At 49.5% G+C, this 18,744-nt stretch overlaps 1 protein-coding gene across 4 annotated transcripts in view; it reads right to left on the bottom strand.

The window, feature by feature from the left end:
• Positions 1-1,437: 1,437 nt before the first annotated feature.
• Positions 1,438-18,744, bottom strand: part of RPH3AL (rabphilin 3A like (without C2 domains)) — a 37,068-nt gene continuing 19,761 nt past the window's right edge. For 3 of the 4 annotated variants that reach the window (XM_015646745.3, XM_015646739.3, XM_015646742.3), the window contains 4 exons: positions 16,448-16,628; positions 9,965-10,072; positions 9,253-9,435; positions 1,438-3,769 (listed from right to left, as the gene is read on the bottom strand). In XM_015646745.3, the coding sequence (XP_015502231.1) occupies positions 3,735-3,769; positions 9,253-9,435; positions 9,965-10,072; positions 16,448-16,628 (507 nt within the window). In that variant the 3' untranslated portion in view covers positions 1,438-3,734. Of the gene's footprint in view, positions 9,113-9,252; positions 9,436-9,964; positions 10,073-16,447; positions 16,629-18,744 lie in introns of all 4 variants that reach the window. The other variant, XM_019008649.2, reaches the window with a different exon arrangement.

The following is an 18,744-nucleotide window of genomic DNA, read 5'->3' as shown; positions in this document are numbered from 1 at the left end:
GACAGCACAGCTAGAACAGAAATTTGTATAATTGCAAATAACTAAAAGCAGCCACAGCCCTGTGGTAATTTGTCAGCTCTGAAATCAGAATTCAGTCACACTCAGGGGGGAAGGCGTCTCTGCCAGCACCCCTCTCCTGATAAGGCTCTGATCAGCAGCAAGCCATAAATAATAAATGGTAATAAATTATATATAATAAATTGATAGAAACATAATAAATGGGAGAGGGGACACGTGGCATGGTGTTCCTGTCTGCTCTGCCATGGAGTAAAGGCAAGATCCTCATCTTGTGCCATTCCAGCACCACCTGGACGTGCTGCTAACAGAGGAAAGGGTCAGGGGGGACTCTGAAGGAGCAGCTCAGGATGAAGGACTGCCACAGAGTGCTGCCCCATCACCTGCTGAAAGTCTCATGAGGTGAGTGCAGCATCAGCCCACCCAAAAAACTTCCCTGAACTCCGTGTCCATCCCACCCACCTGCAGGAGGAGGTGGGGGAGCAGTCTCTGAGGTGGAGAGGAACAGAGAGATGGGAGGAAGCAAAGGGAGAGGCTGAGCTGGTGAGACTCCGCTGCTGCCAGCCCTCTCCCCATGGAGGAAACAACTTCAGGGAGGAACTGCTGCCAGGTTTAATTTCAAAAATGAGCTGCAGGGGTTATTTTCCGGTCTGTGTCACTGTCCAAGCACTCCTGCTGGCTGCCCAGACTCAGAACCACATTGCCCAAACACCAGCCGCTCGCCCATTTGCTTTGGCTCCGCTCTCGCTGCCCTCCCCTCCCAAAACACAACTGTGAAAACCAAGCAGGGGAGCTCAGCAATCCACAGACAGCATTCCTGACTCTGAGATCCCACAGCCGACTCTCCCAGCTGCTGGCTGTTGTCATGGCAAGCGGAGAGAGGAAGCAACAACAGGAGAGCTGCTCAGTCCTTGACACACTCCATCCTTGGAACGATGGCAGCTCCCCAGCAGAACAATCCCAACAGCAATTACCGAGGCACTTTTAGAACGGGGGAAAAGCAAGAACAGATTAAAAAGCTATTTGAAACCTTGAGGCTGAGTGCTGAGGGAACAGGAGCAGCCAGGGCTGTGAGAGCTCTGCAAACAATGAGGAGACACAGAGAAACTCCTCTGTGGGCCAAGTTTAATGGACCCTGATTGTCAGAAAGCCTCGGGAGGCTGTGGGGACTGCACTTGACAAAAGGACAATTGGTGCTGCTTTGTGAGTCGTGGTTGCAGTGTGGAAAACCTTCACGGAGGGGCTGAGGCTGTGCCCCTGCCAGCACGAGGCACAGAGGAGGGGACAAGACAAAAGGTGACTTTCAAGTGCAGGATTCAATTAAACTCCAGCCACATGAATCACAATTCCACTGGCTGCCTTATTGTCTTGCCTTGCTGGAGGATTTGGAGAGTATCTACAAAAAAACCCTTTTTGCTCATGTCCAGAAGTTGTTACTGAGCAAAAGCTTTATTGTTTCCAGTAGTGAAACACCACATAAAAGTTGTGAGGGGTGGAGATGAGAACAAGAAAATAATAAACACAAATGACCAGAGCAGACTGAGCACATTCACTGAGCCCTTCTGAGCCAGCTCAAAAGACAGGTACAGGTTTTACAATATTCCAACAAGCAAAGAGCAAAACCAAGAGAATCACCACAAAGGGAAAAATGGTCTTCAAAATAAAACAATGCACAGAGCTGCAGATATTCCTTATTCAGTTGTGCCTGTATCACATTGTCCAGGAGATCCTTCCCTCAATCTGAGTCTTTCCACAGCTGATTGAACAATTCTGGTTCAAACTCAGGTGGAATCAGCCCATGGAGTTAAAATACAGAGGTAAGAAAGAAAAGTTTCCATTCTCACTGAGCAATGTCAGATTTATCTCTGAGAGTGTTTTATTAAAGCTGGCCTCAGTTAAAAATGAAGCTGGTGGCTCTGAGTGGCACAGCAAGGATTCCCAGGCTCCCCACAGTGTGGGACAGGACACGACTGACCTGCCTGCACTGCCCAGGGGAGCAGCACAAGGGACTCAGGGAGACTTACAAATGACACCCCCCATTTTCAAAGCTCTTTCCAACTCAGTGTAGAGCTGGTGATGAGAAAGTAACAGGTTTAAAGAAAACAGAGTCAGCTCCTAAAAGTCTTTTTCCTTCTCCTTCTGCTGTAGAATTAACTTTGGCTGGCAGGCCAGGCTGTCTGAGGTGCTGCAGTAACGAGCATGACAAACCTCACTTGGACTGTCAAAAGCTTCAAGGCAAAGCAGAACTCTGTTTGGTGCCTAAACACTCTGGAAATTGAAGACCCTGCAGCTCTCAGAAGCAGCAGCTCTGAAACCACACCAGTATTTCAGCAAAAGCTGATAGCTGGAGTTACTTTTTCAGATGCAGCTGATAGTTTTGGCCTTGCCCATTCCAGAGATGCAGCTTAATGGCCAGGTTAACAACACATAAAATAAAAATCACATAAAATATCCCTCAGCAGAGAAGAACCAACACCGATGGTGCGGGCCCCATGTCCTGTGATTTCTTTTTCTGCCACCTCAGGGAGCCCACAGGGCCCAAAGGTTTTGTTTTCATTTGTAAAAGGGCAGGAACAGATCACAGAGGAAGCGTTGGAAGCATTTCACCAGTAACCTGCCACAGCACATTAACTGGGAAAGCAGTGAGGGAATGGTCCTCTGGTGGGCCATGTTCATTTAAAAAGCAAGTCAGGGATTGATTTCCGATCTTCTGCCAGAGTGTTCCAGCACCCAATCTCATTTATCTTCATACTGCAGCCATTTGTAAGAACACACACTACATGCACACAAAGTGCCCAGTGCAAAGGAAAACAGAACAAAAGAGTAATAACTGAGGGGAAAGGCTGACATTAATGGGCACAAATTGCCTTCAATGCCATGATTTCAGAGGGAACTTTTTGGAATCCTTTGTTTCTTCATAATAGACAGGTCAGCTTCAGAGCATTTAATAAAATCCACAGTCTCCTACCAGCCCAGTGTGGATTTTGTTCAGGTCTTCAAAGATCTAATTGCTCTAGAGATGTGAGGTAATTTGGTTTTTCTCATCTGTCAGGCGTTAGGAGGGAATTGGTCCGTCCTGGAGGATAAGCAGGACCAGAGCACAGAGTTTTCAACAGCCTGACTCATGATGACACCACCAGAGTCAACCAGATGCTCAAGACTTCCAGGAAAAAGGCAAAAGAAAGGCCCTTGCTCATGTAAGGTGTGCACGTGGGAGGGCAATCTGCAGAGCTTTACAAGATAAAGTAATTTAAAAGCTTTTATCCAATTTGGGTACCCACAGGCAGCCAGCTGGGCTGGGGGTGTGCTCCCCCCAGGAGCTGCAGCAAACACAAATCTCCCCTGACCCCTCACAGGAGCCAGTGCACAGCCAAGAGGAGTGAAAAAAATCACAGCAAACTCCTTGGAGCGTTTCTTTGGCCTGAGCAGAGAGAGGGAAGGGGAGAACAACTTCACCAGCTGCTTCCTGATGCCCCACCAAGCTCAGTCCAGCCAGAACAAGGAAACACCAGGAGCACCTTCCCCGTGCCAGCCCCAGCCCCAGGCTGTGCTGGGCTTCACAGAGGACAGGCAGCTGCTGTCCCAAGTGTCACCGTGTTGCCAGTGCCCTGGAAGAGCCGGCATCACAAAGTCACCACCAGCAGCAGCTCCTGTCTGGAGTGAAATCTAAGGAATGGGAGTGCTGGATCCAGGAAAAAGCAGCTTCCTCTTCCCCTCCATCAGAGCCGTGTTCTGGTGTGGACTCGTCGTTTGCCTTCAAAATAAACAAAGGAGCAAAGTTTTGTTTGGAAAGCAGTGAAGGGGACAGGCTCCACAAAGTTATTTCACGTTGTTTTTGCGTGCTCAGTGCCATTTTAAGAGCTTCCTAAAAATAATAAAGAGAACATCCATGCATCATTAGTCCAGCAGTCAGGGCCCATTAGACTTGATTAAAGGAAGAAAAGACAGGGGAAGGAAATGTGGAAAGAAGGAGAAATGAGGAGTTGTGCTGCTAGAACTGGTCCCTCAGTACCTGCCCCCAGGTCAGTGAGGAAGCCAAAGCTCAGCTCTGAGGGGTGACAGAGCAGATCTGCCATGAGATCTCCCTGCTCTCCACGTGCCTGGGCCATGGCCAGGAGCCACAGCAGGACGTGGCCCCTGCCCATGGCTGGGGATGGGCACAGGACAGCTCTGCTCTGCTCCAGGTTTGGTCTCCTGCTGGCTGAACAAACCTGAGCTGATCCCTTCAGCCCCCCTGGCCAAAGTCAGGCTCTGCTGGGACACACTGCTCCTCCTCTTGGAGGAAGGACAGGGAATCACAGCGTGAGCTGCTCAAGGCACGAGGAGTCCCGAGGCAAATTCCTCCCAGCAGCTGCTGCCTGACATCCCTGTTAAAAGATAACCTCCCCAGCCATAAAACCTCTCCATGTGTTTACAAAGGCTCCAAAATCCAGGCTTTTCACTTCTATCTTACTGACTTCCCCTGCTCACTCTTTCCTGCTTTGTTTGCAGAGATGACATCAACTCCTGCCCTTGGTGCTTTGTGCAAAATGCTGAATGGAAAGCTGGGAGTGTGAGGAGTGAATGCATTGCAGAGGGCAGAGAATAAGTCTGAGGAGGTGGGGACAGGAGGCCAGACAGGCTGTTTGATCAAAGACCAGAGCACAGACCTCTGCAATGGGAAAGAAGGCACAAAAATAGGAGTTTCATCCTCAGCAGCAGACTTGTTTCCTGATATATTGAGTGAAAGAGCCGAGAGAATGAATCTTTGTCATCCCTCTATTTTGAAAGCAGAAGCCTTCAATTTAAAACTCCATAAAGAATTACAGGAATAGTGAAAGTAATTTATTTTTTAGTTACTTGAGCCTTTATTCACTTAACTTCAAGGCAGGCTTGAAAGAGCTGAAAATGTTTTGCTTCTACCACTCGAGGATGAAAATATTTTAATTCCCTCAAACATGGAAGGGGGCACAGGCTTCTCCAGAGGTTCATATTTACAAAAGCATTGTATCTGGAATGCAAACCTTGAATCATTTCCTAACGCTGCCACTACCCAAAGCTATGTTTTATTTATAAGTACAGCAGGACCACTCGGTGCTCTGTGGATATGAGGAGGCAGAGACAGCTCAAAGCTCCTCAGCCATGAAGGCACATTTCAGTTTTTTCACTTTGGGGAAGACAGACAACTTATCCTCTTTGGCAGCAGGAAAACTCAATCCCAGCAAGCTCTGAGCAAAAGGGGATAAAAAGCAGTGCCCAAAATTTGATGAGGCAGCCAGTGAAGGAAGCAGAGGCTTGGATGGGAGAGGCTGGGTGTGGGTGAGGGTCTTTCCTTCATATCTGATCCCTCTGTCCTTCCCAAACTGTGCCCTAAATGCAGGCAGAGGGAGGAAGAGCAGGGATTTTCCACCTCTTCTATCCTGCTGCAAAACCAGCCCTGGAAATCCACACTGGCTCACACAAACAAGGGACAAGTCTGAAAACATTCAAGCAACTTTCTCACCAAGCACAGGAAAACAAAAGTCAACTCCCCAAAGACTGCCATGAAGCAAGTCATTAAAGAAATTACTACCACATTTGGAGCCTAATTACTGTTAGGACAATTTTTTTTTTCCTTCCAGTGTGGAATGGAGTAGTCAGACCCACTGAAGCAAAATGTTACCTCCTCATAGTCCCTGAGGGAGCAAAGCAGACATCTGAGAAGCAGAATGGAAGGGAAAATAGAAGTTAATGCTTTAACTTCAAAGATGCCCAGAGAATTTCCTGCCATGGAAATAATGCTGAATGGCTCTGCCTGGCTCATGTATTAACAGTTTGAATATTTATGAGCAAAAGTGGATGCCTACCCCAGCCAGGGAGGCACTGAGCCCACAGAGACACCACCTCATTTCTAAATCCAGTCAGTTCCTGAAAGACAGGGCATAAATCTCCCCAAATGAAGAGAGCTGGAAGCAACATTCCCTGCCCATCTCCCTCAGTTCTGCTCAGCCTCTCCCAGCACAGAGCAGCTAAAAGGAGGTACCCAGGAGATGCAGGAGAAGGCTTCAGGCTGGGCCTGGTGACATCTGGGGATCTGTCCAGCAGGTCTCACTCTGGAATTGCAAATCAGGACATTTCTAACCCCCCTCACCAGGCAGTGCCATCCTCTCTCAGCTCCCAGCCCTGTTTAACGTGGCTCTGTTTAAGTGCCAGCTGCTGCACCAGCCTTTAAGTATTAATGATTTAGACAACACATTGGCAGGCAGGCAGAGATGGGGAGGCTGTGAATTGCACTCACTCTCATGGCTGGCTCTCAAACCTGACTCCAGCAGCAATCAGAGCTTTCTCCAGCCCCACAGCCCATGCCAGGCTCACTCACCCCTCCCCAAGCTGCTCATGGAACAGGACTCACCCATTCCTGGGACAAGGCCCTCAGGAGATGCTGAGAACCTGGCAGCCATCAATGCAGAACCTGCTGCTGATCTGAGGGGAGATGACTTTTCCTTCATTTACCCCCTGCAGCAGTCCCAAGCTCGGATTTGTTACTGCCATTAAAAGCTCTCCCTGGGCTAATGAAAACCACTGTAAGATATTGATTATTTCTTTGTTTCATTCTGTTTAATATTCCCCTTAATAAAAACGTCATAATCAATACAAGTGAGGATTTTGCTCCTTTTTAAGGCATCTCTCAGCATCAGCTGTGCAGCCAGAACAAGGTGAGTCACCTGCCCTAGCTGGGAGTAAGTAAGAGGAAAAAGGAAGATTGTGCTTCTTCCATATGTGCAAATTTAATTTTCTTTAGGATAAAACATTCTTCAGGAAAATGAGTGTGTGACCTTCCTCTTGAAAGCTATCATGTCAGAGCAGGCACCTCCAGGAGCTGGAGCTTCAGAAGCAGAAGGAACACCAGCCCCTCAGAAAAAGGTGCTTTTGAAAGGCTTTGAGAGCAGGTGGTAAAAAAAAAAATAATTAAAAAATAGTAAAATTGGCAGCCTCTCAACTCACCATTCTTCTGAAACTTTGGCTCATGGGCTGAGGTTGCCTAAATTCCAACACAGCTCTGACAATGAGTCATTTTATGACAAACTCCAGGCTTCATTATCTGCCTCAGCAAACCCCAGCCGGAGCTGGAGCAGCGCACTGGAAACCTCCAACCTCTCCTTAATAGCTCCTCGTTTTCCCTTGGCCACCACCCTGCTGCTGGCTTGGCCTTTGGGCTGAAAGAGCTGTGAAAGGCTGGGAGAGCAGCTGATTTTGCAGCAGCACTCCCCAGTTCCCTGTTCTGGAGGTGGCCTGGGATTTCAGGATGCCGGAGCGCTCTTGCAAAGCCGGAGTTGGAGCAGAGGTGAGAAAAAGAAGCGCAAAGAAAGTCACCGGTGGAACAACATCTGAGGTGATAACATGAAGCAAAAATTGCTCCTGACATGGTGTTCTAAAGGTGCAGAGCCTTGCAGAGGAACCACAGAAAATCATCTTTTAGCAGCCCCATTCTGCAGCTGAGGATCAGCAATGGAAATGAGGAAGGATCTTCGTCCCTTGCTCTGCTTTTGGGGCAGGACAGAGCTCAGGGGCTGTCCCACAGGCAGGGAGGGGCTGGGAAAAGTTCTGCCAGCCCTGACATCCAGCACCCATCACCTCCATCACTCTTTAAATACATCAACAGCAAGAGCAGCCTCTGTTTGTTGGCAGAGGGGCACCCAAGGTACTGAAGTGCTCCCTGCTGATCTCCTGCCTCCCTCCTCTGGATTTGGGAGGCCACAAAGCCCCTGTACCAGGGCTCTTGTCTGAACAAATCAGCCCCTTCTGCAGGAACACTGAGAAATAAATGACCTCAGACATAATAAAGATCTTTACAGAAACTCCCTAGGCAGCCAACCTGGCTTAACCTTTTCCTTAGCAGGATCCTCTCTACATCTCAGGGCCAGCTTTAACTGGGCTCAGGAGACTGCCACAGTTTTCCTTTTTTTTAAATATCTGTCATTTTAGCTCTCCTCCAGCTACATGGGGAGATCCCACTGGAAAGGTTTGACCCCTTGTGCCAAGCTTTGCATATGGAGTTTTTAGCAGGAAAAAGTGTTTTGTTTTGTTTTTTTCTTTTCCTTTTTTTTTTGTCTCTGAAATAGTGTTTGCAGTGTCATGGCCAGGCAGCAGTTTGGCTCAAAGAGCAGGCAGAGAAACTCCAAAATGCTGAGTACAAACACATTGTCCAGGAGTGGATCCATCCATCAGAGGCAGCACCCAAAGGGTCACCTGCTATCCACCAACACCCATTCCAACCCCACAGGACAACCTGCAGCTCTTCTCCACAGCCAACCCACAACAGGAATTCAGCCTCTCTAATTCCACACACAACTGGAGCTTAAAATAAACCACCCAGTCCAGGGCAGGCTCTAATCCAGGGGGAGGAAGGAAGAAGAGCAGAAGAATCACTTGTTTATTTTACCTGGTGAAAAACTAAAAGAAAACTGCAAGTCTCTGAAAGCTGGGGAAGGAGAGAAGAGCAGAGGAACAATTTAGTGCTGCCTGTTCCTAGCAGGAAACGTGGGGAGGGCGACCACGACTCCATGTGGAACTGAAGAATGACCCTGCTCTCTCTAATCCAATTTATGCCTCAATATGCCCAGCACCAAGCAGGCACAGGAACAACAGGAGAGGCAGTTCAGAGGGCAGGAATGCTCAGGAGGGAGCAGAGCTGGATGATAACTTGAGGGGTTAGTGACTAAATTAGTGGGAACTGCAGAGAGAACACATTTGCATCTCTTTCAGCTGCTTCAGGTGTGATAGCAGCCTCTGCTTTCCCAGTCACTTCATCGTTCTGAGGTTTCTCAGGGGGGAAAAGTGTCTTTCTTCTGCACTGCAGAGTTCTGGGAAGAGCCATGCTCGGCTGTAAGAGCCACCTTACTTCAGGAAAAATGTTACTCAGTCGCATAAAGCTGCCAGGCTGCTTTGCTTCAGGAGCAGCTCAACGTGTTCTGCTGGCTCTGCAGGACATAGAGCAGCTCCAGGGCTCTGCAGGGCCACAGCCCCAGGCTCTGAGTGCTCCTGGCCGTGGGTGCAGGCAGCTCCCACCCCAGACGATTACTCATGTTGCAGAAAAGGTTTTGCATTCAGGGAAGAAGGTGTGACACCATCACAACATCTGCCAATACAAAAAAGAAGCGTGGGGGGAAAGAGATCCCAGGGCCACAGCTCTTTGTGCCCCAGGGAAAGCTGTGCTTCCAGGGAATTCAGCCCCAAAAAGCAGGGATGGAGGCACAGGGAGGTACCTGTAGAGCTTACCACGGGTGCTGGTGCCGGCGTCGCTGTCACGCCTGTCCCAGGCTTGGTCACTGTGGCCGCTCTCCGTGGGGCTGAGCTCTGCCCCCTGCTCACTGCCCAGGCTGCTGGGGCTCCCCGACACTGGGGGGGACTGGGGGACCCCCAGGGCTCTGCTCATGGCCTGGCTGGGTCCCCTCGTGGGCGCTGCAGGGACAGAACAGAGATGCTGCTGTAGACACAGAGCTGGATCCTAAAGGAGCAGGAACGTCCCAGCTCCAGCCAGGAACCCTCAGGTCACCCCTGGTTCTTGTGCTCTGCTCCCAGAAAACACCAGTGATTCCAGTGCTGCAAAGCCAGGAGTGAGGAGCTGGCAGGGATGGGCTGCCAGGAGCAGCTCCCAGCTGCAAGGGCAGAGCCTGGAATGCTGCAGACCATGGGATGACCCAGGGAGAAATCCCAGCGAGGTTATTATTGATTATTTCTTTGTTTCAATCTGTTTAATATTCCCCTTCCTTAATAAAAACGTCATAATCAACACAAGTGAGGATTTTGCTCTTTTTTAAGGCATCTCTCAGCATCAGCAGCCAGAACAAGGTGATTCACCTGCCCCAGCTGGGAGCCTCACCTGGCACAGCCACAGCCAAGAAGGGAGGAGAGCAGCCGAGCCAAGAGCCAAACATTCAAGCACTTGGCACTTCCCACCCTCCAGCCACAAGGAACTGCAGCTCCTCACCCATTCCTGCTTGGAGCTTTCTCTCTTGAGAGCCTTTTGACCCCACAGGGATGGGTTTGTCATCCTGGCTGGAGGAGCTGAGCTCCGAGTCGCTGTCGCTGGAAACCACTGCAGGAGAGATCAGGGGGAGGAGAGGAGAGACACAGTTATTCACAATGTTCATAACACTTCCCAAAGAGGTGCCAGATGGATCCAAATAAAACAGGAACAAACGCTGACTCGCTGCTCACGTTCCCCCTCTCCAGAGGAGACCCTACCTGCAGTTCCCCCACAGCTGCTCTCTCTTCCTCTCCTCTCATGCTTTTGCTTTTTGCAGGTGATTTATAACTGCACTGCACAAACTCCAGCCATTCCAGCACCTGCAGCAGGTGCAGACACCACCAGTGCTCCTCTCCTGTTATAAATCCATATTGTGGTATTTGCTTTCACAAGTATTAAGATGAATGCTATGTGTTATATGCTTTTGCTGTGTCTTTTTCTTCTTCTCCTGCTAAGCAAGTTTTAGGCATAGGTGAAGAATAATTTTGGATGTTAGGGCAATGTCCTGTCAGTGCAAAGCCAGATAACCTCCAGGAAACAAATGATGGGGCCCAGGCTGCTATCAACACTGACTGCCTGCAGAAGGAGGAACCCCAGCCCAAATAAAAATGTGATAAAGAGAAATAAAATCTCTTTCATGCTCTAAAAAGGCGGATTCAGGGTGTAGCCATGCAAAATACTTCTTGGAAAAATATGAATATGCATTAAAACCCCACAGCAGAATGGGATAAAAGGAGTGTTCCAAAGATACCAGGTGTGTTCCTGATATCCCTGTTTCCCTCCAAGCTGCATTTCAAGTGTGGCAGGGCCTCCAGGATCTAAGAGGAAAACACCAGATAAATCCTGAGCAGATCAAATTGTCCCCTTCAGCAAACTGTGTTACCCCTGCACCCCCACAGCTCCAAAGGCAAGGGTCACTCCTTTTCCTCAAGGAGACTGTTCTCCTGTTCCAAAGCTGCTTTTTTTTTCTCTGTGGTTTTCTTTCCCCTGAATCCTGGCTCTCTTCCTGCTGCTTTCCACTCCCCATATTTTCCAAAAGAGCTGAAGGAGTCTCATTTTGCCAGACACAGCTTCCCAAACTGGCAGGTTCTTTCCACTTTTCCATGCAATTATGCAAACACCTCTTCTGCTTATACTGGTGTAAAAGATAACTTGACTGCCAGCTGCTCTGGGGAAAATGAGAAAGGTGTTTTTCCCAATTCCTGGGTTTTTGTGATGGTTTGATCTCAGAACAGAAATGGTGGGGCTGATGAAGGAAGGTAATGGGAAAAAAATCTGTCTTTTGTTTGAGGGATTGCACCTAGAGCACTTCTCCATGTGAGCAGGCAGGTTCCAGCTCTCCTGGCTGCTCAGCAGCCACTTCAAACAGCAGGTCACAACTGGTAAAAAGTACAAAATCGGCCCAAGAGGGATGTAAAGTAGGTAACACTGCAACCTACAGCCTCTCCTGCAGGAAGAGGAAGCCCTGATGATTATTTTTTTAGATCCATCAGGACATCTCTAGAAGCTCACATCCCTGTGAGAAGTGATTTTCTCTGAACAAACCACGCTGCCCCCACAGTGCCCAGCCCCAGAGAGGGACGTGGTGACAACCACGGGGTAACACAGAGCTGTCACTTCACCTCTCTGTGTCAGCCCAAACCCTTCAGCACTCCCCAGGGCAGGAGCTTGGGAATCCTTCCCCTTGCACAGAGCAGGAGCTGTCAAATATTCCTGCCAAGCACCTCTGCAGGCACTCCTGTATTCAAGGCAGCAATCTGTACTACACAAAATATTTCATTTAAAAAAAGGAGAAGTGAATACCTAAAGTAATGCTAACATCCCTGAAGATATTAAAGTTGGCTGCCAGTGTTATTGCAAGGCATTATTGAAGTTGCCCTGGCAGGCAGCTCCTCACACACACCCTGCACAGCCTTTCCCTGCAGGGAAAGGGGCTGGGGAAGGGAAAAATGCCCCTTTACAAGCTGGGGAGCTGCAGTGCTGGCTAGGAGTCCTCAAAGCAAAGGTTTGTCTAAAAAACATCTTCATTACTACCCCACAGCTCCCTGGGAGAGGTGGGGACTTGTACATAAACACTGTTAAAAACAATCCATACACATCAGAGTGGGGGTTTTTTTTCCTATACTGTCCAAATCTCAGCTGTAAGATTCATTCTGACCATCTTATTTCTCAATTCTCTCAGAAAATGAAGTCCTGTTCCACTTGGTCATCATCTGGTTTTTTTGGTTTTGTTCTTTTTGCTCTCCTGGATTCATAAAATCCATTACTTTAGAACAGCTCCTTCCTCCATGAATCCTCTGAAAATGCTGGGAGCCAGGATTTATTTGGAGAAGGCCCCAGTGAATCAGTGGAGGTGACTTTAGCTGCCTGTCCTCCTGCCATTCAGCAGCTCAGAGAGAACCAGCACAAGAGAGGGAAAATATTAATGACTTGAAGGCACTCGCACCACAGGACCAGCCCTGTCTGCTCTCATTTCCTCTGCTGCCAATGAGAGTGTATTTTACTCACTGCACCAAAGTCTCCCTTTCAGGTAATCCTTCATCCAAAGCTCCCAGACCTTTCCAGAGCCCAGAAGTATTAAATCTGGTGTTCCAGCAGTTGCTGATATATCAATAAGAGTCGTTGGGCAGCTGTTCTTCCAGAGAACGGAACAGATTTATCCCTATCTCCAGCTGACTGGAAAAAAAAAAAGCTCATAAAATAAAATCTGCTGAGATAAAACTTGCTAGAAAAGCAGTATTTCCCCAGGGAATGGGTCACTCACTGAGAGCCTGGAGCCCAGGGTCCCTCCACACGAGGTTCAACCCCAAGCCAGAGGCATCAGAGATCCACGGGGAATGGTGAAACACAACTGGCTGCACTTATCCCCAGAGGCAAATCAGGACGTGAGGAGGCTGTGCTGAGGCCAAGGGGAAGGAGCACTTGGCTGGGGCTGGGATCTGTTATTAAATGTGTGTTTCTGGCACAGAAGAGCCATCTGAGCTCCCTGGCGCTGCCAGCGCAGGGCAGGGCCCAGCCTGGCACACACAGAGCTTGGCACATCCTGCAGCTGTCAAAAACACAGCAAAAGCACGTGGGAATCACAGCTCCAACACAGCCCCAGGATGAGCACAATCCCTGAGCAGGGCTGCCCTGCAGCACCCAGATTTTTGGCAAACACGGGGAGCAGGGGGTGGAACAGCTCCTGGTCACTGCAGGTGGGAAAGGGAGAGAAAATGAGAATTATTCCAGCCCAGGGTCCCACTGAGGGCAGCTCCTGTGCCAGATCACAGCCAGGGGTGCTCCAAGAAGGAAGAGGTGACTGGACCCAACCCTTGTCCTTTTCAGGAGCAGCACAAGTTGCAGCTTTGTCACTGCAAAGCTGGCGAGTTCAGTGTCCCCTTTGGTGGCCTGCAGAGTTCTTGACCTTCCCCAGCACATCCCTCTGCCCCATCCCTCAGGGATTTGGCCTCCAGCTCACAGACACAGGACAAACCCACTGCATCCCACTGCATCCCCCTGCCCAGCTGCTGCTCCCGTGCCTCTGGCACATCCCACTGCTTGGCAACACGGATGGAACAGGAAAATCCCCCAGATTTCCCCCCAGGAAAATCCCCCCCCGAGCACAGCAGCAGGCAGCCCTCCTGCCAAACAGTGCAGCAGCTCAGGGATCACACTTCTATTTTCCACCCAGCTGTTTTCCACGTTTTTCCTGCAGAACTCAGAGCTTGGAAGTAGGAAAGCCCTGCTGCTCTTGCTCCCACCCCCTGACCCAGCACAGAATCCCACACACATTCCAACACATGGAGCAGAGCTGCTGCCCAGCAAAAGAAATATTGCTGCTATTCTCCTCCTGACAATACATTTGTGCCTTAACTAATAGCAGGGTTCCCATGGCAACTGCTTGTTTATAACAGAAAAACTAAAGGCACCAGCAAATCCCAGTGTCAGCGAGCACAGGAGAAACACCAAGAGTGCAAAAATAAAACTTCTGTCTGGTGGGGTTGGCTTTTCCTCCTTGAGCCACATTCCCACCTTCCTTTGGTCCTGCTGCCTTCCACCCTCCTGCAGTGGGAGCAAATGCCCAGGTTCTGACACTGATCCTCTGCTTTTGAGGGGGAAAAAGGGAAATTCAAGGTTTGTCCCATCTCAGCTCCTGGTGTGGAGGATGCCCAGGGACTGTGCTGGCCACACCTGACTTGAATCCCCAAAGAGCTCAGAGATGGCTCCTTCAGCATGTTATAGATACATATTATATTGTTGGCTTTTTGCAAATATTAAAATGAATGTTATATGTATAAGGTCAGAAATCTTTGTTATATTAATATAGTTCCTTCTATTTCTGTTATTTTGTTAGAAATAGTGGTATAATATACATATATGTTGAGCTATGGCATAGTGTTAAAACAAAAACTACTTTTGTTTGTATAACCCAAAGACTGAAAAAGATAGTTAGAGACCGCCCTCCATTCTTGGATTATCTTGTCCAGATGAGGACAGCAGTGACCAGAGCTCTGGGGGAGGAATTTATTGCATTTCTGTTATCAGGGAACGTGAAACTCGGTGGAGCCAGGAAGATTGATTTATTGGGAAGGGGGCAAGGAAAAAACTAAACAGAGGAGCATCAAAAATCCTAAGAAGAATGTCTGAATATGCATGAGAATTTATGGATATGTAGTAGGGTTCTGTTTTTAAGGGACAATCCTTTGTTAGTAAGGTGTGCTCTCTGGGCTGAATGCAGACACACCTGGCTGTATCTGTATACTTTCCTTTATTTTTATCTCCTAATTGTCTTTTTATTACACTTTAAATTCTATAAAAAAATATGTGAACCTCATTTTTTCACAAGCACATCAGAGCTGAGCAGAGGGGCTGGAGAGGGCTGGAAAAGCCCATGGAGAGCAGCCTGTCAGAGGCAGGCATGTTCAGTGCCAGAGCTCATTCCCAGGAACATCCACCGGCGCTCTGCTCGGAGCTGCAAGGACGTGTCTGCGTGAGGATGTACAAGGTGTGAGCTGACAAATGGTACCAGCCAGGCAGGGGGAACCAGGCTGCCTTGGAGAGCTCAGCCCAGCTCCAGCTGCAGATTCACAGTGGCAATATCATCTCCACAGGGGAAAGAGCCTGCCCTGCACATGGCAGAGCTGGGGGAAGACAAACAGCAGGAGTCCCAGCACTGGCACCTTCAAAAGAGGTAAAAGGAGGGGGGAGATGCACAAGCTCCCAGCTCCAGAGATGAATTACAGCCCTCAGTGCCCACTGAAAGCTGTCCAGAGGACAGGCAGCCTCACAGAGAAGGGCAACAGGGAAAGAAAGCACCGGAAAATAAAGCCATAAATTCATATTACCCAACCCATAAAACAGCAGCCTGACAAACATCAGAGGGCAGGGACAAAGGCAGCTCACCACCCACATCAAAGCTTACCAAAGGTCACTTTGCTGTCCTCCCCCTGCTCCTTTGCTGCTCCTGCCTGTATTTATGGGGAAGCCTTCTCCAAAAAAGAGAACTCAGCTGAAAAGCTGAACTAAGCAGCAGGCCAGGTCTGGCCTCAACAGCTCCAACTCTTAATGTTTTCTCTATCATGTGAACAAAAAACAACCTCATCAATCAGTCCCTCTGCTAAGACAACTCCTTCCAAGCATCTCCTGGAGGGAAACACAACCATCTATTGTTGATCTAATTTGTCTTTAATTACGAAAGTTAGAGTAGGGCTGGGAGTGCTTTCTTAGCTGGGCCCTGAAGAGAAGGTTTGTAAACCCAAGTCTCCTGAGGTTTCTTTATTAAAAGATGATTTCCCCCTGCACATCTGGTAAATGGAAGAGTGCATGCAAGTGGTTCATTCAAGAGGTCTTCTCCAGCTGAGGGGATCTAACAGTAAAAAGCAGAAGGGAAGAGGCCAGACAGTTCTGCTAACCCACACAGAGGGAAAGGAAATCCAAGCAGACTGGCAGTGGCTCTGATTCTGCAGCGCTCACATGCTGGCAGAGCACTTTCTAACTCAGCTCACAGTGACATGAGAGCAGCAGAAGTAAGGATCAGTAGCCCCAAAGAGGGAGGGAGTGAGACCAGCCTCGGGCCAGCCTTGGCTTCACAGTGATGTCCATCAGTGGCACAATCCCTGGAGTCCAGCAGGAACAGCTCTTCAGGCTGTGACTGCAGGCAAGTGTCTGCTCCATGCTCATCCCAGAAAAAGTGGGGGTGAGGTCTGCAAGCAATGGAGGAAAGCAGGGACTGAAGGATGGGCAGTCCAGGAGGACTGGGACTAATCTGGGCCACCAATGTGCACTGAAATATCAGTGAATCCTCACAAAACCACCGTAAACCTCCAACCTCCGCATGAGGAACACACCACACCTTGTGGGGTAACACCTCTAACAGAGAACTTCCCCTGATTGTTGGAATCCTGCCAGCAATGGGAGAAGCCAGGTCCTTCTCCCACCTGGTTCCTGGGTGGGACAACCAACCTCTTCCCCTGGCCCAGGTGAAGGAGCGGCTGCTCCCGACGCTCTCCGGCTCCGGCACGGCCGCCTCGCCCTGCCAGGGCTGGGGCTGCAGCTCCAGGGGCTTGCTGCTGCTGCTGCTCTTCAAAGGCACGATGTACTTGGGCAGCCCTTTGTAGAACCACGCTCCAGACCTCTTCCAGACCTGCCAGAGACACAGCCAGGACACCTTCAGCTGGGTTTTTACAGCAAGAGAGCACAGGCGCTGCAAAATGAGCTCCCCGCCAAGCTCGGCCCTGCCGCTCCCTCCCATCCCAAATTCCTCCCGAGTTCTTGTCAGCTCAGATTCATCTCTGTCCTCCTTCCACAACTAAAAAATCCCAGCTGTGAAGAAGCAGCAGGTACAGATTGAAGGAGGAGCAGAAGGTGATGGCAGAAGTGCTGCCTCAGTGCTCATCTCACAGAGCAATTCAGGCCAAGCCAGATCATGTAACGAGCTTGAAAACCCCAGAAGAAGAACGCTCAAATAAGCAGAACCTGCAGCAGGAAATGGACCTCGAGCACTAAACTGTAATATCTGCTGTAAGAACAGCCTCTCCTCTCCAATTTAGCTTTAATGCAGCTTATGATGAAGGCACTCTATTAAGTATATTTAATATAAAGCCTGCTGTAAGCCAGGGGAAGGGAGAGTGGTGGCAGCCCAGACAAGGAGAAATGGCCTCTTACAAACCTAATTCTTGTGTGCCTTCCAGCAGCCTGATAATGAGCTAAAGACACCGGGCAAAAATAAGTTAATATAGTAAAAATATAATTTTTTACTTCTTGTGCTTCTGCTCAGAGTGGAGGAGACCATCAGTGTTTCCACTCCAAGGTCCCAAAGCATTTTTCACACAGTTTCATCATGATGGCAGTGGGTGCAGATGCAGATATCCCTAATTGCAGCAATACATTTGCAATTTGCCTTTAGAGTTTAATCAAAGCAGAGGGCAGCAACAACCCCTGACATTCAGGAGCTGCTCTCCAAAAGCAGGACACCAGCAGCACCATTGGGCTGGAACCTCTGGTTCCCAGCCCAGAGCCACCAACAGAGAGAGCTCAGATCTCTGTGTCTGAGGTCCTGAAAGCCAAGTGCAGGTGATCTGAATTCAGAGGGGGACCTGGTAATGTGGTTTTTTTAAACAAAAGAGCACTCAGCAGAAGAAAGCAGAGCACTGCTGTGACCCAGCACATGTGCAAGGGGGAGGCTCGTGCATCGCAGCAGGATCAGCAAAGCAGGAGGTGAGAGCATCCTACAGCTCCACAACGTGCACCACCCAGCAGGAGGCTGAGTCTGCCACCCAGGCAATAAAGCTGGGAAGCCAATTTCCCAAGACAGCAAGTTGTTCTTCTGCAGAGGGGGTTTTGGCAGGCAGGACATCTCAGCAGCTCCTTCTCCGCTGTGCCAGGAGCCAGAGTGACCCAGGCAGCCAAGGCACAGGCTGACACAGCTCCTTCTGTCCCTTCTGCTGCCACGTGGGGACTGCACAGCAGTGGGCACAGCACAGCACATGGCAGTGCAGCACAGGGACCCTGCAGGAACAGGCTCTGCTCTCTGAGAACTGGGATCAGATTTTTGAAATGCAGCAGATTTTTGAAGTGTGGGACAGACACCTCTGCACAGAGCTCAGCCCCTCTGCAGCTCAGGCACACATGGCCCATGCAGGAGCTGCAGGCTGGCCAAGCCCAGGTCTCCCTGAGGAAGGCTGGAGGTTTTGGGAGCAGCTGCACCCACAGGGATCAGCAGGAGAGCAGGGACAGGGCTGGAAACTGCCCATCCCTGACACACACTGGGGTTCTGGTGCACACACACCTTCCCTGGATGAACTGCTGGGGAGGAAACAGCCCTCTGGTACAGCCACTCTCTGAACAGACCTTGCAACATCTGTAATTTAATTTGAAGCACTGGAGAGACCTATTATCTTCAGGCGAGCTCCAATTTAGACACACCATAAAACCAATCAGACACAGCATGGATGGCTGGAACAAAGGCTGGGCACCCCCAGGTTTCTCACTACCCCAAAGCAAGTCGTTACAGAAAGAGTTAATGACATAACACACCCAGCTCTGATGTGGTAATACTACTATAAAACGGATTCTCTGCATATATATTCCCTTTAAATTGGTGCTTCTAATAGAGTTTGGTCCTATTATGGCAGCAGTGAAATTGTTTTGAAATCAGCTCTAAAACAGCTGCAGCAAGATGCTCTCCCCTGGATGGATTCAGTCCCTCTGCCCCTCCAGGTCTGCAGCACAGCCCATCCCAAAGGACCATGGATCACATC

Source organism: Parus major, chromosome 19 (assembly GCF_001522545.3).
Source record: "Parus major isolate Abel chromosome 19, Parus_major1.1, whole genome shotgun sequence".
NCBI lineage: Eukaryota > Metazoa > Chordata > Aves > Passeriformes > Paridae > Parus > Parus major.
This window is presented reverse-complemented; position numbering and strand designations above follow the sequence as displayed.